At 51.0% G+C, this 22500-nt stretch overlaps 1 protein-coding gene and 1 pseudogene across 6 annotated transcripts in view; one reads left to right on the forward strand and one right to left on the reverse strand.

Annotated features, from left to right (window-relative positions):
- The window catches only part of Adamts14 (ADAM metallopeptidase with thrombospondin type 1 motif 14), an 85488-nt gene that overhangs the window by 40442 nt on the left and 22546 nt on the right, over positions 1–22500 (forward strand). For all 5 annotated transcript variants that reach the window (XR_004112361.1, XM_031347873.1, XM_031347872.1 and 2 more), the window contains exons 5-12: positions 8338–8421; positions 9060–9207; positions 11595–11700; positions 13403–13546; positions 14519–14651; positions 16376–16489; positions 18372–18520; positions 22154–22329. Coding sequence is in view for 4 of the 5 variants with exons in the window: in XM_031347873.1 (XP_031203733.1) it covers positions 8338–8421; positions 9060–9207; positions 11595–11700; positions 13403–13546; positions 14519–14651; positions 16376–16489; positions 18372–18520; positions 22154–22329 (1054 nt within the window). In the remaining variant the exon portion in view is untranslated. The remainder of the gene's footprint in view (positions 1–8337; positions 8422–9059; positions 9208–11594; positions 11701–13402; positions 13547–14518; positions 14652–16375; positions 16490–18371; positions 18521–22153; positions 22330–22500) is intronic.
- Positions 1995–2558, reverse strand: LOC116074962 (annotated as a pseudogene). Its single transcript, XR_004112362.1, has one exon. The product of XR_004112362.1 is annotated as a 60S ribosomal protein L12 pseudogene (transcript).

Raw genomic sequence — 22500 nt, forward strand, 5'->3', positions numbered from 1 at the left:
AAAAAAAAAAAACAAAAAACCAAAAAAACAAAAAACAAAAAACAACAACAAAGAGGAACTTGTATTGGTCATGGGGCATGGGGAGATGGTTCAGTGGGAACGAACTTGCTGTGTGCGTGTCTTAGGGTTTCTTTTTTTTTTTTTCTGACCAAAAGCAACCTGCAGAGGGAAGGGTTGATTTCAGTTCATACTTCTGCATCACAGACCATCCGAGGAGGAGGCAGGAACTGAAGCAGAGTTCTTACATCGTTACTGGCTTGCTCCCCATTGCTTGCTCGGCCTGCTTATATGCCCTAGGGCCACATGCCATCCACAGAGGACGGGGCTTTCCCACATCAATCAATAATTAAGAAAATTGCCTCCCTAGGTTTGCCTACAGGACAATCTGGTGGGGCATTCTTTCAGTTGAGGTTCTCGCTTCCCAAATGACCATAGCGTGTATCAAACTGACGTTTAAAAAATGTAAAAAAAAAAAAAAAAAAAAAAAAAAAAAAAAAAACAGTCATCACAGCAAGCACACAGACCAGAGTTCAAATCCCTGGTACCCACATAAGAAGGTGGTCATGCCCTTTAACCTCAGCACGATGGGAATCAGATACAGGAGGATCACCAGCCTTCCTGGCTGCTGGCCTAGGTTCAGGTTCAGTGAGAGACCCTGTCTCTAGGGAATAAAGTGGAGAGCGAGAGACCCGAATACCCAATATCTTCCCACACACACAGACTTGCACACACATACCTGTGTCCACACATACACACACAAGCACACACACACACACAAGAGGAAGAAGAGAATACAAGAAAGAAAGAGAATCTTGTTTTCTCGCTTATGAGACAGAGAACACCTGAGAGTTCTCTAAGGTGGCTGGGAGCTGATAAACAAAGACTGGCACACTGTAGGCATTCTGGGAGCGGCAGCTCACCCCTGCAGACCCAGCGCTCTCCACCTGTCCCCTCCCCTCGGCCGTTTTTTGTCTCCTCTTGGCCAGCATCCTGACCTTTGCTTGTTTTTCTGCAAACACCCAGTGCTGCTCTCTCAGGCCAACAGGTGATGTCAAATCCTAAGGAGACCTGCCAAGGGTGGCCTTGAACTAGGTTCAGAGGTGAGAAGCAAGGAAAATGATTCCCTGTTCTTCTTGCCCCGTGGGTGTGCCTTGTGGCCGTTCTTTGTCCAACCATAGGAAGCAATTTCTGGGTGCTCCCTGACAACCAACCTCTCTCCACAGCCAGGGAGGTTGAGAGGGCAGGGCCAAGCCCTGGGTGTGTAGCCAGGGTGGAGCTTGTCAGGGGGTCCCCTGTGGATGTGTCCCAGGGAGGACAGGTTCCTGGGCCTGCCAGGTAGCCACACCCCCTGGCCATGGCACACTGTGCAGGGGTAGACTCTGCCAATATGGTGGCCCTATCCAGGCACTTTCCTGGCCTGTATTAAACACTGAGGCAGTTCCAGCTGAATCATCCCTGAGTTTCTGACTCCAGGGCCAGGACTGGCAGGGTTATATGTAGGTAAGCATGCCAGGACCCTGGGGACTGGACCAGGGAACTTGGGAGGACAGGGCCTCCCCTGTCTGCCTGGACGACAGTTAGAACAAGCGTCTTTGGAAGCCTTGATGAATAGATCCGGCCTGCTGAGTAAGGGACAGAAACGGGTAGAGTTGTGTCCCTCAGTGTCCCCAAGACCATACCCTGAGTCCCCACATTAGATGCTCTTCTCCTTTGTAGCCTATACCCTCTCCTGACTGCCTCCCTCTCTCCTTCTGTCTCTCCCACCCTAACCTTTGTCCTGGCTACATCTTTTTTTTTTTTCCAACTTGACACAAGCTTGAGATGTTTGGGAAGTGGAACCAAACCCCAGGTGAGAAAACACCTCCATCAGATTGCCTATCAACACACGTGGAGGGCATTTTCTTGAGCGATCATTGATGGGAGAGGGCCCCGCCCACTGCGGGAGGCTCCATCCCTAGGCTGGTGGTCCTGGGTTCTACAAGAAAGCAGGCTTCTTAACTAGCTGGACACTCCACTGTACCCCTGTTGATGTCATCTATGATGTCATGAGGTTGGCGGCCATCCACATCGCAGCCCACAGACTGTGCAGTACCCAGGATCTCCTTGAGAGTTCTAGAAAGTTCTCTGGCCAAAGACCGGGTGTCTCATCTGCCGGGAGATGTTGACAATCTCATCAAAAGTGACGTTTCCACTGTGTTTAATGTTCTTCTTCAGCTTCCTCCTGTCTCTTGGTGGCTCTTTGAGGGCTTCGATGATCAGGACAGAGGCAGAGGGCACCACCTCAATGTGGGCCTGTCTATTCTGGATGGTCAGTGTCACTGTAACTCTGAGACCTTTCCAGTCACCAGTAGCCTTGGCAATGTCATCACCAACTTTTTTTGGAGACAGACCCAGAGGACCAATCTTAGGGGCCAAGGCGATGAGGCACTGACCTCGCCTCCGGTGTACCTCAAGCACACAACTTTGATCTCATTGGGGCCGAACTTGGGCCGCATGGTGGAGGCGACTGGTGTTGGATGAACCCAGATTTGGGACGGCCGAAGAAAGTTGCATCGTAGCCTCCTCCAAGGCGAAAGCCAAAAGGCTGGGCAGCTGGGCGCACGCCTTTAATCCCAGCACTTGGGAGGCAGAGGCAGGCGGATTTCTGAGTTCGAAGCTGGCCTGGTCTACAGAGTGAGTCCTAGACAGCCAGGGCGACACAGAGAAACCCTGTCTCAAAGAAGGAGGAGGAAGGGGAGGAGGAGGAGGAGGAAGAGGAGGAGGAGGAGGAGGAGGAGGAGGAGGAGGAGGAAAGCAGGCTGAGAAAATCGTGAGGAGCGAGCCAGTAAGCAGTGTTCCTCCATGCCCTCTGCTTCAGCTCCTGCCTTGAGTTCGGGTTCTGATTTCCTTTCGTCATGGCCTGTAACCAGGATTGAGCTAGGGCCTTCCATGTGCCAGACTAGCATTCCACCACTGAGCAGCAGAACCCTCAGATATATAATTGACAGTGTCTCAAGATGACATTGATTAAAAGGTTTTTTTTTTGTTTGTTTGGTTGGTTTTCGAGACAGGGTTTCTCTGTGTAGCCCTAGCTGTCCCGGAACTCACTCTGTAGATCAGGCTGGCCTTGAACTCAGAAATCCGCCTACCCCTGCTTCCCAAGTGCTGGGATTAAAGGCGTGTGCCACCACTGCCAGGCCTGATTAAAAGGTTTTTTTTTAAGATTTACTTTTATTTCATACTTATGGGTGTTTTGCCTGTATGTCTGTGCACCACACACGTGCAGTGCCCATGGAAACCAGAAGAGGGAACAGGGCCCCCTAGACCTGGAGTTACAGATGGTTGTGAGCCACTGTATGGATGTCAGGAATCGAACCCAAGTCCTTCGGGTGAGCAGCCCGTGCTCTAACCACTGAGCCATCTCTGCAGCCCTCCAGATGACTTTGAACAAATGAATACAATGTAAGCCCTGTGCACACAGCTGCTAGGCTGTATTGGTTAGGCAGTAGCGGCAAAGAGAGGAGTAGAAAAAAACCCAGCATGTGTTTCATATAAACGGTTTTTCTTAGATTTTCGGTTCACAGATGGTTAAGCCTGCAGGTGCAAAGCCTTCCGACGTGGCGCTGGTTGCCACATGTGGGATTCAGACAGGGTTTTCAACCCCACTTACTAGAGGACACATGGGAGAAGACAGGAATCCAGGATTCCCTCCAGATGCCCGGAACCCGGTATAGACCCCAACTGAAGTGCCTCAGTTGTTTCTCTCTTCTCTTTGCCCTTGGTGAGGGGGAGGCAAGCTGTGGAGTGTGGAGCGCTGAGATAGTTGAATGGTGTGGGACTTTCCTGTCACCCTTGGGCGGCCTCAGAGTCCACAGAAGTACTGACCCCAGCCCTGTGGAGGAGATAGGCTTTGTCCTCGTGCCGAGAGGCCTGAAAAGTCAGGTTAAGGGTCACTTCTCATGGGGCTGGAGAGAGAGATGGCTCAGGGGTGTAAGAGCACAGGCTGCTCTCTCAGAGGACTGGGGTTTAATTCCCAGCACCCAAATGGCAGCTCACAACTGTGTGATTCCAGTTCCAGGGGATCTGACACCCTCACACGGACAGACATGCAGGCAAAACACCAATATATGTGGAATAAAAGTAAATAAACAAGAGTTATTTCTCAATGGGAGATGGAGAGATGGCTCAGTGGTTAGAGTGCTGTCTGCTCTTCCAGAGGACCTGTGTTTGATTCCCAACTCACAGCTGTCTGTAACGCCAGTCCCAGAAGGTACAGGGCTCTCTTTTGCCTTCTGCATGCAATGGGTATGCACTTGGTGTAGAGTCATATGCAGACTCACACACATACATGTAGGCTCATACATACACATACATGCAGGCTCATACACATACATGGAGGCTCATAAATAAATATATATATGTATATATATACATACAGGCTCATAAATACACATACATGTAGGCTCACACATCTACATGCAGGCTCATAAATACACATACATGCAGGTTCATACACATACATGCAGGCTCATATATGCACATACATGCAGGCTCATACACATACATGCAGGCTCATACACATACATGCAGGCTCATATATGCACATACATGCAGGTTCATACATATACATTCAGGCTTGTACACATAAAAGAGGTCACTTCCTTGCAGGTGACTGTCAGCTGTCAGTAAAGTATTGTGAGGTTCGAGTTCTTCGGGTTTGGTTGTGTGACTGATAGAGGCTGCAGTCCCCGCAGCCTTGGGCTCATGGCACGTGGGTTAAGGAAAGTGCCTTCACTATACAACGAAACGCTTTCTTTCTATGAAGTCTTTCCTCTGGAGGATGGAGAGAAACCGGGGCCTGGGTGTCTCCATCATGTCTTGCGGTAGGGATTGGCAGGGTCTCTGCGTCCACAGCAGGCACCAGGCTTTGATCTCTGTACTCAGTTGGATCTAATGCTAGGCTTTGGTCTCAGTACTCGGTTGGATTCAGACACAGGCGCCAGGAAAGTCGATGTGGAAGCCCAACTCAGGCTGCTCTGAGGTTTGCACATTCATATACAGGGGCCACTGCCAGCTCTGGGCACTGGGAGGATGGGCCCAGGCTGGGCTCGGTGCTTGAGGCAGCTTCTAATTCATGGCTCTGAGCCCACAGTCTAGTCCTCTGTTGGCTCATCAGGTCTCCAGTTTCCCTCCCCCACCCTCTCACCTCGGACTCCCAAGTGCGATCTTAGGATGATTCCTCACAGTTTAGTGGACAGCTCCCCTCCATGGCCTGTGGGTTTAGTTACTTTCCATACCTGTGAGACAGGACTGGTATCTAAGCAGCGCAGGAGACAGAAACGGTGAGACACGGACAGGTGTGAAACCATCCCGCTTGCAGGGATCCGTGCGGGGCAAGCATCGGAGGGACCACTAATTGTCACTACCTAACGGTCCCTCTGGGCTTGTGTGGCTCATTTGTGCTTCCCAGACATTTATATGGGGCGGCCCTCTATGGCCATTTATATTTCCATTCTGCAGTAAGAAATGGGTTCTAAGGAGCTTTGTGTGTGCCCCAAGCCAGCTGGGTGATCATGATAAAACAGACCTGAGGGCAGAGGGCTAGGATTGGACTCCCAGCACCAACCTCATACAACCATCTGTAACTCCAGTCCCAGGGGATCCCCTCTGTCGCCACCTTCTGGCCTCTGTGGGAACTACCTGCTCTTAGTGCACAGACATACTTGCAGGCAAACCACTCATACATAAGATTACAAACTAAGAACAACAACAAGCCCGGCACATGTCTTTAATCCCAGCACTTGGGAGACAGAGGCAGGTGGATTTCTGAGTTTGAGGCCAGCCTGGTCTACAGAGTGAGTTCCAGGACAGCCAGAGCTACATAGAGAAACCCTGTTTCAAAAATAAACAAACAAAAACAAAACAAAACAACGGAGCTGGGATTCGAACCTGGGACTCCCAAGTACCTGCTTTATTATTGCCTACATTGAGTGACCGCTGTCTAGGATTGTCACAGCATTGGTGGCATGTGCTATGCAGACACCAGGCATCACAGTTAAAGACACAGAACGTTTTTCCAGGAAGCCAACAAAGCACAAAGAATAAGTTCAGTGTGACCCCAGCTTTGTAAACTAGCGCACACGCATGCACATGTGACAGGAAGTCAGCAGACTTTGCTCGTTATTTTGTTGGTTTCTAAGTGATTTAATTTTCTTCTTGTGTGTATGTGTGTGTTTACATTGAAGTATTCTGTTTGTTTGCTTTAAGCTTTTAAGAAAGCCTTTGTGCCTGAGTGGTGTGTGTGTATGTGTGTGTATGTGTGTGTGTATGAGTGTATGTGTGTGTGTATGTGTATGTGTATGTGTGTGTGTGTATGTGTGTGTTATGTGTGTGTATGTGTGTGTGTTATGTGTGTATGTGTGTGTGTATGTGTATGTGTGTATGTGTGTATGTATGTGTGTGTATGTGTGTGTTATATGTGTGTGTATGTATGTATGTGTGTATGTGTGTGTGTATGTGTATGTGTGTGTATGTGTATGTGTGTGTATGTGTGTGTATGTGTGTGTATGTGTATATGTGTGTATGTGTATGTGTGTGTGTATGTGTGTGTATGTGTGTGTATGTGTGTGTTATGTGTATATGTGTGTATGTGTGTGTATGTGTGTATGTGTATGTGTGTGTATGTGTATATGTGTGTATGTGTATGTGTGTGTATGTGTGTGTATGTGTGTGTATGTGTGTGTGTTATGTGTGTATGTGTGTGTGTATGTGTGTGTATGTGTATGTGTGTGTGTATGTGTGTATGTGTGTGCATATGTGTGTGTATGTGTGTGTGTGTATGTGTGTGCGTATGTGTGTGTGTATGTGTGTGTATGTGTATGTGTGTGTTTTTGTGTGTATGTGTGTGCGTATGTGTGTGTATGTGTGTGTGTGTGTATGTGTGTGTGTATGTATGTGTGTGTGTGTATATGTGTATGTGTGTGTGTGTGTGTATGTGTGTGTGTGTGTGTGTGTGTGTGTGTGTGTGTAGATCAGGCAGCAATCTGGACTGTCAGCCTTTAGTTTGCACCCTGTTCCAGAGAGGGTCTTTTTCATTGTTCGCCACTGCAGACCGCAGGCTTTCGGGAATTCTTCTGTCTCCATCTCCCATCCCCCTATAGGAACTCTGGGATTCCAAAGGCAATTGCACTATTTCATCCTGTTTTTACTTAGATAAAAGTATTTGACCTAAAAAATATTTTTTGAAGCAAAGAAAGCAGAAATGTGTACGGGGTTAACTCAGGGTGTGGGCATCCTTAAGAGAGGGTGAACTCCTAAGGACGAATTCCTGAACTCCTCTTTCTGTCTAAGCTTCCTAACTGGGGAGTGTCTGGGACTGGGTTTCTGGATGCGTTTCAGCCTGTGGAGAACTGCCTCAGCCTCCCAGGCCCTGAACCCATGACACAAAAGAATTGTTCTGAGCTAAGCTCCTCCCCCTTGATAGATCTGAAAACATCCAGGGTACCTAGCTCAAAGACTCTGTGTTTCTAACATGCTCTTGGGTTGCTGCCCATCCAAAGGCCCATGAGCACTAACCTATTTTGGGGATTTGCCTTGAAGGAGGGGCTGGGGCTCCGCTCTTCGGGCACCACTGGTCAATGCCATTCCAGTGGTAATTTGGAAGTATGTAGAGATGACACAACGGGAAGCTTCAAAGGGGGACCCTTGAGTCGGGTAATCTCTGGAAGAGACTCTTCAGAGGTGGACAGCAACTCAGTCAGAGTTGCTAAATTTGCAAGCATCTCTTTCCCCCACAGACTTGGGTTCTGTGGAAAGAGCTCAGTGTGGGGATTTAGTGTTAGATGAATTGCTGTCATGTGTTCTTTGGCAAGCCATCATCTCTCTTAGCCTTTGGGTCCTCCCCCTCGTGTGTGTGTGTGTGTGTGTGTGTGTGTAGCCCTGGCTGTCCTTGAACTCACTCTACAGACCATCTGACTTCAAACTCAGAGATCTATTTGGGAGGCAGAGGCAGGCGGATTTCTGAGTTCGAGGCCAGCCTGGTCTACAGAGTGAGTTCCAGGACAGCCAGGCTACACAGAGAAACCCTGTCTTGAAAAGCGAAAAAAGAAAAACCAAAACAAAACAAAACAAAAACAAAAACTCAGAGATCTGCCTGTCTCTCTACCTCCCGAGTGCTGGGAACAAAGGCGTGCTCCACCATGCCTGGCTAGCCTGGGAGGGAAAGGCCTGCTGGGTAAGGTCATGGATGTGGGAGATGGCATGCTACATGTTAGAGCACGGCCCGATGTGTGGCGTGCAGTAGGTCTCCTGGGGAGGAGGTGGGGAATTTGCTACCTTTTCGCTGTGCTTTTCTTGTAGGTGGATGAGATTTACCATGATGAGTCGCTGGGGGCCCACGTGAACATCGCCCTTGTCCGCCTGATCATGGTGGGCTACCGGCAGGTGAGCCCCTGCTGCCTGGATGGAGGTGAGGGGTGGGGGCGGGGGGAGGGCTGGGCGGATGACAAGCAGGAGACTTGCCTATAAAATCACCCCCCAAAGACCATCTATCTGAGCTGCTGTTTGGACGGAGGCAATGGCATGGGTCTCATAGCAGGAAAACTTGACATCTTATGTCCTTCGGGGAGGAGGCCACTCTCCTAGAGTAGCTCCTTGGGGGTGGGGCAATCATTGTTGAACTTTTAGGGACCCTGACCTCTGCAGCCTTAAACCAGGAGCTTATTATGCTCCCTAAGGGGGGGGGGTGACAGCTTTCCTCACAGTCTACGTACAGTAGGGACCGGATGAGGGAGTGTGTAGTGTAGGGAGGCGCTCAGCACAGTTCACCATCTTGCAGGTTGAAGAGAGTAAACATAGCATGTGTGGAGTCTCTAGTGGGCCTGGGTACTGAACAGTGCCCGCCAAGCACGCAGTGTAGGGAGGACTGTGTGCCAGAAGCGGCCATGTAGAGACAGCTAGTGATCTCTAGGAGAGCCCTTGCAGCCCTGGGCCTCAGCCTTCTCCCTCTAAGGAGAGCTCCGTTGGAGTCCAAGGGTGTCTTTGACCTTTCCGTTGTTGGCACCTTCCTGCCTCCCCCACAGTCCCTGAGCCTGATTGAGCGAGGGAACCCAGCTCGCAGCCTGGAGCAGGTGTGTCGCTGGGCACACTCCCAACAGCGCCAGGACCCTAGCCACACCGAACATCATGACCACGTCATCTTCCTCACACGCCAGAACTTCGGCCCCTCAGGTATTATTAGACATACCATGGCCCGGGGTGGGAAGCCTGCAGGGCGGATGTGGAGATTCAAGGCTGGACCTGGAGAGCAATGTTCTCTCTGTGGGACCCACCCCAGAGGAGAAGAGGGCACAGGACCTGGATGGACAGAAGGGTAAGCCTTGGAACGTCCGGACTGTGGCCAGGGAAAGCATGCCATTTTGGTGGCTGCTGTCTCAGTCCTGCCTGTAGCCTGCATGTACTGTTCGTTCCCACCCCCAGCTGCTTGGAGACCACAAGGACCTCAGCCAGGCTTCTGCTCACTCCGGACTGTGAGCACTTGGCGGTAGGAATGGAAGCCCAGGCCCCATGCCACCGCATGGATCTGGGAGTTCTTCGGTTTCTAGATTCTCCCAAGTTGCAAATGGAGAAGGGGGGGAGACCTTAATATTTACCATCCTCCATTTCCCTGTTGCTCGGTGGGTAGAGGGGTACGCAGGAATCCAAGACAAGTATGGACAACTGTACGGCATCTGTGTATGTGCAGCTTTCATCATAGTTCTCATATGGGGAAACTGAGGCACAAGGCAGTGAAGAGACTTGTCTATGCCTGTTTGCGGCAGGGACAGACCTGATGCTACAGTGGCTCTTTAGAGCTCACGCCGAGGAGCTAGCTTGCCTCCCCAGGGGGCTCATGTCTGAATCACTAGATCTGAGATGTGTATAGCAGACATACGTGCACACACATGCACAGACGCAGAGAGACACTGTACACACATGTACAAACACACTCAGACACAAGACATATCTACACATGTGGACCGGACACAGACTGGCACACGTTTGCCGCACCGTGGCTTGTGCTCTCCCATGCCCTGTCAAAATGGACGGTGAAGTCGACACAACTCCTAAGTCAAGGGGAGCTCACTAGTCACTGTGGGCCCAGGCTAGGAGTCATTCCAGTCCACACCACCAGCTCCAGCTTGTCCCAGCTCACACTCCTGCTGCAAGCAGGGTCTGTTTCGATTGTTTATTTGCCACTCCGGATGGACTGCACGGTCCCTTGCAAGCTCAGCCTAGGTTTCACCGTTGCGCCACAGCCCTCAGTCCCAGAGGCACTCCTAAAGGCTCACAGGCCTTCACACAGCGATGTTTACGGACCGCCTTGCTGCCTGCTCCCTTTCCATGGGGCCCATCTACACCTTGGCCTAAGTCTCCCCAAACTCTGGAGGGTTGTCTCTTGACTGTTCTCCAGCTTGGTGGCCCTCAGAAGTCACTCCCGCTGTCTCTTTCCCTGGGCCAGTCAAACGTCCCAGGGGGACTCTTCCTTCCCTTTCCTTCACTCTTCCTAGAACTCTTGATCCTTGAACTGTGCTCCCCGGGCACACCTGTACTCAGGCCCTGCCTGCCTGCCTGCTGTTTTAGATCCTCCTTAGTGATGGGCATGTTGGGAGTAGGGATGCGGTATCTTAGTCTGGTTTTCCCATGGTATCTAAAGAAAATTTCTTCTTCTTCTTCTCCTTTCTTCTTCTTCTTCTCCTTCTTCTTCTCCTTCTCCTTCTCCTTCTCCTTCTCCTTCTCCTTCTCCTTCTCCTTCTTCTTCTTCTTCTTCTTCTTCTTCTTCTTCTTCTTTCTTCTTCCTCCTCCTCCTCCTCCCCCTCCTCTTTCCCTACATCCTCCCCTCCTCACCATCTTCCTCCTCCTCCCTCTCTTCCCCTCCTCCTCTATCCCTCCTCTTCTCTCCTCCTCTATTCCTCCTCCTCTTCTCCTTCCTCCTCTCCCTCCCCTTCCTTCTCCCCCTCCTCTCCCTCCTCCTCTCCTCTGCTCCTCCCCTTTCTTTTCCTCTTTCTTCTTCCTCCTCTTCCTCCTCCTCTCATTCCTCCCCTTCTCATCTTCTCCCTCCCCTTATTCTTTGTTATTGTTAAGATGCATCTCTCCACGTTGTCCAGGCTGGTCTTAAAACTCCTGGACTCATGTGGCCTTCCTGTCTTAGTCTCAAGAGTGGCTGGGGCTACAGGTGGGTGCCTCTCTACCTGGCTCCCCACAGCACCCAACACAGGGCCATCCCTACCCTCTACATAGACAATGTTCTGAGTTTGATCATTGACTAGCTCACAGAAGTGGATTATGTATAGGCTTGAGTCTCACCTAGAAGTCCCACTTGTTCAGAGACATTGCTGCTGGTACCTGGAAAACTGTAGGCCAAGACAAGCCCTAATCCTGGGACAGGGTGGCAGCTAGCCCATGTTCGTTCACTGGGAAGAGATTTTTGAAAACTTTTCTTCTCCAGGAAGAAACCTCCAACACCCACCAGGTTGGGGAGTCTCTGCATTTTTTTTCAGGAACAATGTGCAGGTTGAGAACACAGGTCAGTATACCCCATCACATCTACCTGAGACCTCTCTTCTTCTCTCTGGCAGGATATGCACCTGTTACCGGTATGTGCCACCCCCTAAGAAGCTGTGCCCTCAGCCACGAGGACGGCTTCTCCTCAGCTTTTGTTGTGGCTCATGAGACAGGCCATGTGTAAGTAGCTCTGGGAGGGTGCGTTTAGGAGTGGCTCTAGGGCTCTGGGCCAAGTATGGAGCTCAGCAGGGGCTTGAGGGTAAAAGGCCAGGCCAGGTTCTGTCACTGACATGTGATATCTACCAGCTGCCTGTGGCAGGAGGCAATGCCCATGGCTGTGGGGGAGGACCACATGTGGCCTGGCTTTTGTCAGGCTGGTGGCAGAATGCCTGTCGTAAGTCAGACCTGCTGTCTGGGTGGTCTCTCTCTTTGCCATTTCTTCTATCTGTGTTCACCCAAGCATGCTTTAGAGACCAGTTCCAGCTTACCCTGGCTTGTGCCCACTGAGAGACTGGCTAAAGCCCACCATAAACAGGCACACTTGGAGCCCAGGCAGTCAGCCAGGTGGGACTGGCGACCAGTTCTGTGGGCTTGGGTGCTGTTAGAACCCATCCACTCACTCCCTCACCAGTTCTGTGGGCTTGGGTGCTGTTAGAACCCATCCACTCACTCCCTCACCAGTGTTTGGTCTTACTCTTTTGGTTTCTGGGTTTGTTTTCTGAGACAGGGTCTCATATAGCTCCAACTAGTCTCAAACTAGCTGGGAATGTTCTTGAACTCTGGATCCTCCTGCTTCAGACTAGCCACCTTCTGGGATTATAGGCACAGACCACCTCACCTGACTTTCATTCAGTATTTCTTGAGCAACTATCATGTGCTGGGGTTTGACTTGCTGTAAAAGGCAGGAGATCTCAACACTTTTCCTAAGTAGAGACCCCTCACTGTAAAGAAGCAATGTCAAACTTAATGATCAGGAGCCCATGAAGTCACTGGCAGTACTTAAGAAATTAGAAGTGTTGGGCTTTGCTCTTGAGTATGAGTTTAAAGGACAGAGTTTTAAATGTAAACTTTCATGGGTACCTACTGTGTATCAAATCCTATTCAGAAGAAGGGTTAGTTGGTTGGTTGGTTTCAGACAAGGTCTTACTACGTACCTCTGGCTAGCCTGGAACTCACTATGTTGATCAGACTGGCCTCGAACTCATAGAGATCTGCCCACCTCTGCCTCCTGAGAGGTGGATTAAAGGTGTGTGCTACAGGCCTATCCATTGAGGAGAGTTTTTAAGAGGGTCGCACACTGAAGGATTCCACGAGTGAGGCTGATGAGATCTTACTTGATGAGATTAGACCTTGCATTCAGAAGCCTTTCTGGTGTGGCCATGCAAGAGATGTCGATAGCTGAGCAGATGGTCCCTGCTCTAGAGGTCAAGCCATACATGCATGCGGCTGCTGGTGGTGCTGATGTTATACAATAGGAACCCCTACAGGGACCTTCTACCCAGGCCAGCAAAGGGCCGGGGGATGGGCCTGACAGCTTGGTGCCAGTCACATGGTGGGGGCGGGGGCAGAAGGAACAGAGTCCTGTCCATGGGCTGGACAGGTGTGTCCATAGGGAACGACGGGAAGAGGGGGACGGGGAAGATGAGTGGCCATTGGTGTCCCAGCTGTGCTATCCTCAAGAGCTAGAGGGATGTGGGTAAGGTCTGAGGGAGGGATGGGTCTCCAGGGGGAAAGAATATGGAGAGGAGTGGAGGCATGGTCAGGAAACGGAGGTTAGCAAGCCAGCTTGGATTCCCGGTCAAGGCAAGGTCTGCCGTTTTGGGTTTCATCTGCCTGTCCTCAAGGATCAGAACCCACAGCAGGACTTTCTCCTTTCCCCCAGGCTTGGCATGGAGCATGATGGCCAGGGCAATGGCTGTGATGACGAGACCAGTCTGGGCAGCGTCATGGCGCCCCTGGTTCAGGCTGCCTTCCATCGGTTCCACTGGTCTCGCTGCAGCAAGTTGGAACTCAGCCGCTACCTCCCGTAGGTTACCTCCATCCCAAGATAGGAATGGGTGGGGAAGCCCAGGCTACACAGCTGTCCCGTTCTGCCTCACCTGCTTGGCCTGGTCATTCTGTGTCTCTCCTAACCCCGATTCCCTCACCTGGCCTAAAACACCCACCTTAGCGCCCACAGGTGGGTTAGTGAGCCCCCCCTCCCATCTCAGGACGACCACGGGACCCAAAGCGTGGACGTACTGTTAAAAACCAGGCTCTCTTGCCTTACCTGGATGCTAATTAGAATTCCCTTTGGTTTGAGCCTGGGAATCTTGGTTCATTAAGGATGCAAACACCACGCTGTAGATGGAGATAAGGCAGTTTCAGTTCCCCAGGGCTGGAGAGACAGGGATGGGGTGGGGGGGGTGGGGGTGCGGCACCAGATGTAGGACAGGTGGACAGGCACTCAAAGCAGACAGAGGCAGGAACACTAGTTACTGACCTTCCATAGCAGCTGGCTAGCACTGCCTACCCAGCGTACCTCCTGTGTGGTGGATACACTTAGACTCTGGCAATGTGGCCTCATATTGTCTACAAGGCCACTCCCAACCTTAATCCATAGTACACTCCTTTTATTCAAGCAAAACCAACACCCCGAGCCACATATCAGCTGTGTCTATGAGGCCAGAGTCACCAGGGGACATAACTCTGACCCTACCCTGCGGGACAGACCAAGGGACAGCCCTTGAATCTGGAGGTCAGCTTGATCCACCCTGAGTTCTTTAGGCAGGCCTTGGTGCCCATGCCCATGGATGTAAGTAGAATCTTCCTGCTAAACAGCCACCTCGGAAGGAGGCTGCTGTGACCGTCCATCGTCCTTAGAGTGGAAGCTGGAGCCCATGATAGTGGGCACACAATCCGATAGGCCTTCCTTGCTTATTAAAAGCCCCATCTTAGGAAAGGAGGGCTTAGGATGTATAGCCCTCGGGCTGGCTCACTTCGCCTGTCCCTGCCGCAGATCCTACGATTGCCTCCTCGATGACCCCTTCGAACGCACCTGGCCCCAGCCCCCGGAACTGCCTGGGATCGACTACTCCATGGATGAGCAGTGCCGGTTCGACTTTGGCACTGGGTACCACACCTGCCTGGCTGTGAGTAGGCTTCGGGCCAGGCTCCTGTGAGCCAGGCTTTTCCTTTACCAGATTCCGTCAACCCTGCAAGCCGAGGGCCACCCACCATTCCCACCTGTAAGCCGTGTGTATGCAGAGGCCCGGGCAGGGCTCAGACCTGGTGAAGGTGGAGGGGGTGCAGCAGGAAGGGCAAGCAGCCATGCATGCCCTGGCTGGTCTGGTCTCTTGTGGAGTTTACCTGTGATGGGTCAGGCCAGGGTCTGAGCCATGGGCAAGAAGGGGATTCTCGCCTCTGAACACTGTAGTGGGACATGGTGGTCTATCTCCATAACTGCCACGGACCTGGGTTTCTTGCGGGGTCCCTTATTCCGTGGGACGATGGGTTCTGGCCAGGTGGGCACGGGATTCGGCTTTGACAAACAGACTTCACACCGGTGGTGTAAAATCTGAGTGCATTTCTTTTAAAAATGACATGAGGCTTTTACAATCATTGCAAAAGAGAAATGAAAAATCACGTAGGCAAAACGACCCCCACACACCAAGGTCAGTAGGGTCTGGTAGCTACGTGTGACGCAGGAGGAAGAGGGGTGGAGCCCTCTCTGTTGAGGTATTCTTATGCTAATTATCTGGTTCTTGCTGGAGGCAGGCAGAGGGGTCTTAGAGTGAGAGAAACCTTTCAATTACTCTCTAGTACTTAAAACATTAAACTAGGATAGTTGGAAACATTGGTGAAGGTCAGAAAGCAATGTCCATATTTTCTCTTGTGAGTTCCTAGCGCACTAGTACGAGGACATATCTGGGCCACCTCTGAGTTTGGGGTGCCAGGCTACAATGCGGAGGCAGGAGACTGACTTTCCTTGAAGTTTATGCCTCAGATACCGCCTTCACGCAAAGTGTGCGTGGCACATAACCTTATGTCTGGAGGTCTCCTCTCTATGGGGTCTTCGCCACGTCTCCATCGTGTTGCGGGTTGCCGTAGATACCAAAGAACATAACCCTGCTTCTGCTCTTCAGGACAGGAGAGAGGGCAACCCTTAAGGTTGGAGGTCAGCTTGATCTACCCTGAAGGGACCTACTCAAGGGGACATCTCAGGGTAGAGAGATCTACAGAACAGGCCTCTGTGACCCTAGTATTCTGTCCCCTCCCCTACCCTCCCCCCTTCAGGATGGGATGCCCTTCTTGGTAGCACAGAACCTTGTATGGTCACCTTTCCCACTCTCTAGGCCACACCGGGACAGGTGGCCTGACACAACACTGCTTTGGGGCTGAGGAGCGGGCGTGTACATTTCGGTGCCCATGTGCTTCCAAATATTCGAGGGACACCTGTCTGCCTTAGGGGAGATGCTAAGAATGTGCTAATGAAATTGGGGACATCCCTCCGGGCTGGAGCACAAGGTGACTGACCTCTGACCTTACTGCGTATCCATATTATAAGGAGATGGGGGAGCCTCGACTTCATGTGGATCCATTCAAGATTCCCCCACATGCCCAAGGATCAGGAGCATACTGGGCCCAGACCTCTGTGGAGCCTCCAAGTGGCTTCTAGAGCAGTCAGTGAGGGGACAGTATGTATTGTTCAGGGCCCCTTCTCAGACCATAGGAAGGGCCCAGAGGAGGCCCTGGAACCACAGGACTTTAGTGACGTTTGACAGCACATGAGGCTCTGGCTACCTCCTAGCATCCTGCAAACGCCACGCCTTCTGTTCTCTCCGCCACTACTCACGCTCATCCCCCTGCTTCACAGTTCAGGACCTTCGAGCCCTGCAAGCAGCTGTGGTGCAGCCACCCCGACAACCCATACTTCTGCAAGACCAAGAAGGGGCCGCCGCTGGATGGGACAGAGTGTGCACCAGGCAAGGTACCTGTGGGGAGCTGTGCAGGAAGTGGCCCTCCCCCTGAGATGCGGAACACCCGTCACTGGCACGGATGCAGGGGCCAGGGCCCAGCTCCTGTGTCGTAGATGGTCCACATGCCTAGAGTCTTCTCATGACCTCCACACAAATGTCCACCTTTGCCCTTTCCCCCTTGGCCTCTACAGTCAGCCTGGTTTAGCATGGACTCTTGAACTACAGCCTTCTCGCTTCCTATCACTGTATAGATAAGACGAAGGAACCCCGGATGGGCTAAGGAAAGGGTCAGGCCACACAGCGAGTGAATAGCAGAGAGGGATAAAGGGAGGAGGATTCTAGCTATCCCACCCACTCCCCTGCTCCCTGGCTGCCTCTTCCCCACCCCACAGATCTTCTCTCCTCAACTGTAAACTGCCCTTCGTGTGTTTCAGGACGTGTGTTTGCTTCCTTAGGCCTGTGTGATTCAGAGAATTCCCTGGCTCATCTGAGAGCCTTAAGCTGCTCTATTTAAAGTCCCAGGTCCTAGCCGGGCAGTGGCTGGTGCAGCCTTTAATCCCAGCACTTGGGAGGCTGAGGTAGGAGGGTTTCTGAGTTCAAGACCAGCCAGGGCTACACAGAGAAACCCTGTCTCACAAAAACAAAAAGAAAAAAACAAAAAAAAAAGTCCCAGATCCTCCAGGGTCACAGTCCTGCACTGGAGTTAGCCAGTGTGTCTCCACATTGGCTACATGAGGAAATCTTCTGAGAAGCCTTAAAAAATCTCACCTCTAGAGTAGGAGATGAGCACAGAGGGGTACCAAGGACTCTGGGGGTGATAGTGAAAGTGTTCTGAAGTTCAACCGTGGCGAAGACTATGCACCTATGGATGATGAAGATGTCAAAATGCACGTTCAAAATGGGTGATTCCTGTGATGTGTAAATCACACCTCATTGTAAACATCTCAGGACCCTAAAGACTGATTTACTTGTTCAAGGGAAGGCCAGGGGTCTGGGTTCTTAGTCTTACTTCTCTCTTGAGAAGCACCCAGAAAACTTTGCTGTGTTTTTCCTGATATCCCGTGCCAAAAGGGAAGAGCATCACTTTAGGCTTCATCTGAGTACCCAGCCCTAGGCCTTCTGTTCTATGAAGTTCGCTGTCTTCAGACATGCACCAGAAGAGGGCATCAGATCCCATCACAGATGGTTGTGAGCCACCATGTGGTTACCGGGAACTGAACTCAGGACCTCTGGAAGGGCAGTCAGTGCTCTTAACCGCTGAGCCATCTCTCCAGCCCCCGTACCTTCTGTTCTTAGGGCTATTTAACTGAGGTCTGGCAAAGCCAACTGGCCTTACACATCTCACAGCAGCTGAGCTGGGATCCAAACCCAGGCTTCTCAGACTCCATGCATCCATCCCTTGGCTACCGGCCATAGGCTTGGCTCATATATATGCCCCTGGTCCCTAGGAAGGCATTTCAGGACACAGGTCAGCTTCAGCCCCACCCACACCAGATAGGCTGATGCATGAAATAGCGCCCCATCACGAATATCATTGACTAATGTTTGCTGACTGGAGAGGGCTATGTGTGCTGCTGTTGACTGAGATGTTGTTCTCAGCATTGCATTGGAGAAGGGTGGCGACGCCCAGGATGGCAAGCCCTTTCTTTGAGGCGACTCAGCTGCCTATGTGCCAGTAGAGCTGGGATCCTGTCTGGTTCAATCCCCAGGCTAATCTCTTAACGTCTTTAGCTCTCCCTCTCCCTCCCCCTCTCCTCCCCTCCTCCGTTCCCCCCCCCCCCGCCTTTTTCAGGGCTTACCATGGTATCCATTAGCTATTCTGCGTGCCCCAAGGAACACCCTTGTTACATCGTGGCGGCCTCAGGTAACCATATGACTTCTGCTCCACCCTAGTGGTGCTTCAAAGGCCATTGTATCTGGAAGTCACCAGAGCAGACTTATGGCCAGGATGGGGGATGGAGTTCCTGGACCAACTTTGGCTCGTGTTCTCGGTCCTGTGGAGGTGGGGTACGATCCCGAAGCCGGAGCTGCGACAACCCTCCGTGAGTGCTGCGGTCAGGTAGAGGCGGGCAGGGCAGAGGGTGTCACTTATGTGGAAGAGAGACAGAGGGGAAGGGAGTAGGTGGATCGGGCACAGGAGAGTGACCCTTACAGATAGTAACACAAGTCCTGGATTAGGACCCCAGAATGTTGGAGCAAAGCAGTTTGCTAGTGAGCCATGGGGGCTGAATTCCTGAAATGCACCTGAGATAATGTTTCAAGCTATCCTGTCCAGAGAAGTCCCAGAGAAACTGGGGGGTGTCCAGGACCCTGCCAGGTGCTCAGAGACCTCCCATCACCCAAATCCTTGGGTGAAACTTTGAGTAAACACCAGTTTCAATGCGTTAACACATCATCAAATTTGCTTTGTGTCAGGTATGTAAACTCCTCCTCCTTTTTAACAACTTCTGCCCAACACCTGTCTCCATTCCCCACCTCAGTGTACTGGAGAGACACTTGTCATTCCCTTTCAGTCATCTTGGTAGGACCCCCTCCCCTCCTTCATGGCTATGGAATGTCTGAGCCCCAGTTCCCCACAGTCTTCATCTTCCTGGGTGAAACTGCTTGCTTGGTACACCCCAATAAGGAATGGGTAAACTAGTTGGAGCGGCCATGGGTCCACGGGCCTAGAGACTTCCACAGGGCCTGCTCCAGGCCCTCCTTACACTAAATGGCATAATGAACATTCATGCTAATAGGTCACAGGGCCCTGGTGGATCCAGCGCCCTTAGAAATAGTAGTCATTTGGGGACTCGCTGGATAAAGTACTTGTCATGCAAGCTAGATTGGAGTTGGCCTTCCCTAAACCTACATAAAGGTTGAGTGAGTCTGGGGGCCGGAGAGATAGCTCAGTGGTTGTGAGCACTGGCTGTTCTTCCAGAGGACCCGGGTTCAATTCACAGCACCCACGTGATGGCTCATAACTGGCTATAACGCCAGCTCCAGGAGATCCAACACCCTCACACATACATGCATGCAGGAAAAACACCAATTCATATAAAGTAAAAAATAAGTAAGTCATTTAAAAAAAATAAGTAAGTCATTTAAAAACCAAGCAGATGTGATGGCTGCTTATAACCCTAGCATCTGGGGAGATGGGCATGCAGGATTCCTCGGGGCAAGCTGGCTAGGAAGACGAGCCAGAATCATCAAGCTCCTGGTTCAACATGAGACCCTGCCTCAATGGATAGAGTAGAAAGTGAGGGCACCCAGTGTCAACATAGGGCCACCATGCACATGTGCACACATGTACACACATGTACATGCACATACTTGTGACCATGCATACACACATGCACACCACACATTTAGGCGCATGCAGAAAGGGATGGGGAATGAAACAGAGGTTATTGGTGGTATGCCGTTTATGGATTGGTGGCTCAGTGCCACCATAGCAACCAGGGTCTGTAGTAACCAGGCTGGCCTTATACAGATGATAATGAACATGGACTCTCCTGTAATTTTCCTCATTGGAGATGCAAAGGCCAAGGTTGTGAGAAGGTGTTGTGGTACCTACACTGATAAACCACCTTGCATTTGCCAGCAAGTCATCCTCTTGATCAACTCTCCCATTTATTACATTTCCTGTGGCAATGCCTGTTGTAGTAAATATTTAATCTCAATTGGGGGTTTCTACCCCACCTTAGATCATACAGTCCCCAGATAAAAGACACACAATTTTTATATTTATGATAAACCTTTAAAGCACTAGAGCTGGGCAGACATCTACCCTCTAAGCTATTATGTCTACATCCCTATCAATAACCCCGAGTTGTAACTTGCCAGGTTCCATCCGGGTCTCTCTTAACTCTGATTGGCCAGCCCTCATGGCCATGTTTTCATGACTCACCTACCTCCTGGAGTCCTCTTCTCACTCCACCTTCTCTCCTCTCTTTTCTCTCCCTGGTGGTCCTGCCTCAGACCCCAGGCCCTGAAACCAAAACCCCGCCTATCTCTCTTCTGCCCAGCTATAGGCTGTCAGCATCTTTATTTAACCAATAGTTGTTCATTAAGGAGCAAGGTCACATGGCATTACTTGATATAAGTATGGTCTTTCATCCATGGTGGCAACCAGGCCTTGGGGACCAGTATTTAACATTAAAATACATAGTTCAAAAGACCAAACCCTCAACAAATACCTTTTTGCTTTATGAGGCTTAAATGGAATAGTATGTATGCTCTGCACTGGAGCATGGGTTAAGCACTCCAGAGGCTACAGCTGCTGTTATTAAAAAAATATCCTAAGTGCTGTGTGCAGGATACTGTGTGTTCAAGTGGAGAGTTCATTACACCTGTAGAGTTCTCCTAGAGTCTCTGAGCAGGGTACTGTTGCCTCCTGTAAAGTACAGGATACTTTACATGGAAAGGTTTTTGTTTTGTTTTGTTTTGTTTTGTTTTGTTTGAAACAGGTCTCACTAGATAGCTTTGACTGGCCTGAAACTCAGTATGTAGACCAGGCTTGGCCTCAGACTCATAGGGGTCCACCTGCTTCTGCCTCCCAAGAGCTAGCGATTAAAAGTGTATGCCATCATCACATCTCTTAAAAGTCTTTTTTTTTAAAAAGATTTATTTTTATTTTATGTGAGCGTTTTTTGTTTGTTTGGTTGGTTGGTTGGTTGTTTTTTTGCCTGAATGTATGTATGTGCGCTGTGCGCTTGCAGTGCCTGAAGAGGCCAGAAGAGGGCATCAGATCTCAATTGGAGTGATAGACTTGGGAGCTATCCGTCTGAACTCACAGTGGCACCATCTCCCTGGCTCCTTGTTGGGCTCCGTATTGACCGTCTTTTCTAATCCTCTTGACCTAGTGGGGCAGAGTGTCAGTTGCTCTCCTCTGTTTTGTCACAACCGGAGGTGAGTTACGATGATCCCACCTTTCAAGGGGGGAAATCAAGGCAGAGCAAAGTCAAGCGACCAAACCAAGGCCACGTGGTCAGGACTTGGATGTTGGCTCTTCTGGTTCAAAACCCAAGTCTTTTTGGCTGCCCTTTAGTTTACTCTATACCACTATGAGACAGGAGTGGGTGTAAAGAACTCTTTGTCTTGACCCAGTGCCTGCACAGTCTGCAGTAAGCACTAAAGGAAATCAAAGAACAAGCAAGACAAGTGACTGGTGGTGAGGGCTAGCCAGTCCCTTATATGTCTGTCCTTATATCCCCTGCCTCCCCCCACCTGCCAGCCCCCAGGGAAATGGGAGCTAGCACTCTTCCTATGGGTGAAGTAGTCAGGGGAAGAAGGGGTTTTGGCTCACTTGTTGACATGCTTGCCCGGCATGTAACCCTGGTTAAATCCTTAGAATCATATAAATTGGGAATGCTGTTAGACACCTGTAGTCTCACTACTCAGGAGGTGGAGGCGAGAAGATCCAAAGGTCGAAGCCATCCTCATAGTCCAAGGCCAGCCTGAGTTACATGCGACCCTGTCTCAGAAAGAGAGAGTGGGAGAGAGTTAGGGAGAGAAAGGAGAAAGGGTGGGGACAACAGAAGACCCTGAGTTCAGCGGCCCGACACTGTAGGTCTCTACTGAGTTGAGAAATCTACTACTGTAAGACTAAGCTGCCCCAGGTCTCATGTGGGAAGCTTTCCTCTCCCCAGCCTCCCTCCGCCTCCCCCCAATCACCGGTCTCTCTGCTACTACAGTCCAGCCTATGGAGGCCGCCCGTGCTCAGGGCCCATGTTTGAATACCAGATCTGCAACAGCGAGGACTGTCCTGGGCCCTACGAGGACTTCCGGGCCCAGCAGTGTGCCAAGCGAAACTCCTACTATACCCACCAGGATGCCAAGCACAGCTGGCTGCCCTATGAGCCCGACAGTGGTGAGTGGCCATGCTCTAGCCAACTCTTGGGCATGTTCTCATTCCTATTCTCCCATCTATGGAGGCCCAAGGCCCTGGGGGTGTCGTGGGGGAACCTGTGGGCAGAGTCCTTGGGTGGGCCTGTGTGTCATGCACTTGTGGAGTCACTGTTGCTATTGAGGCCACCCCTGG

Source organism: Mastomys coucha, unplaced genomic scaffold, assembly GCF_008632895.1.
Source record: "Mastomys coucha isolate ucsf_1 unplaced genomic scaffold, UCSF_Mcou_1 pScaffold3, whole genome shotgun sequence".
Taxonomy (NCBI): domain Eukaryota; kingdom Metazoa; phylum Chordata; class Mammalia; order Rodentia; family Muridae; genus Mastomys; species Mastomys coucha.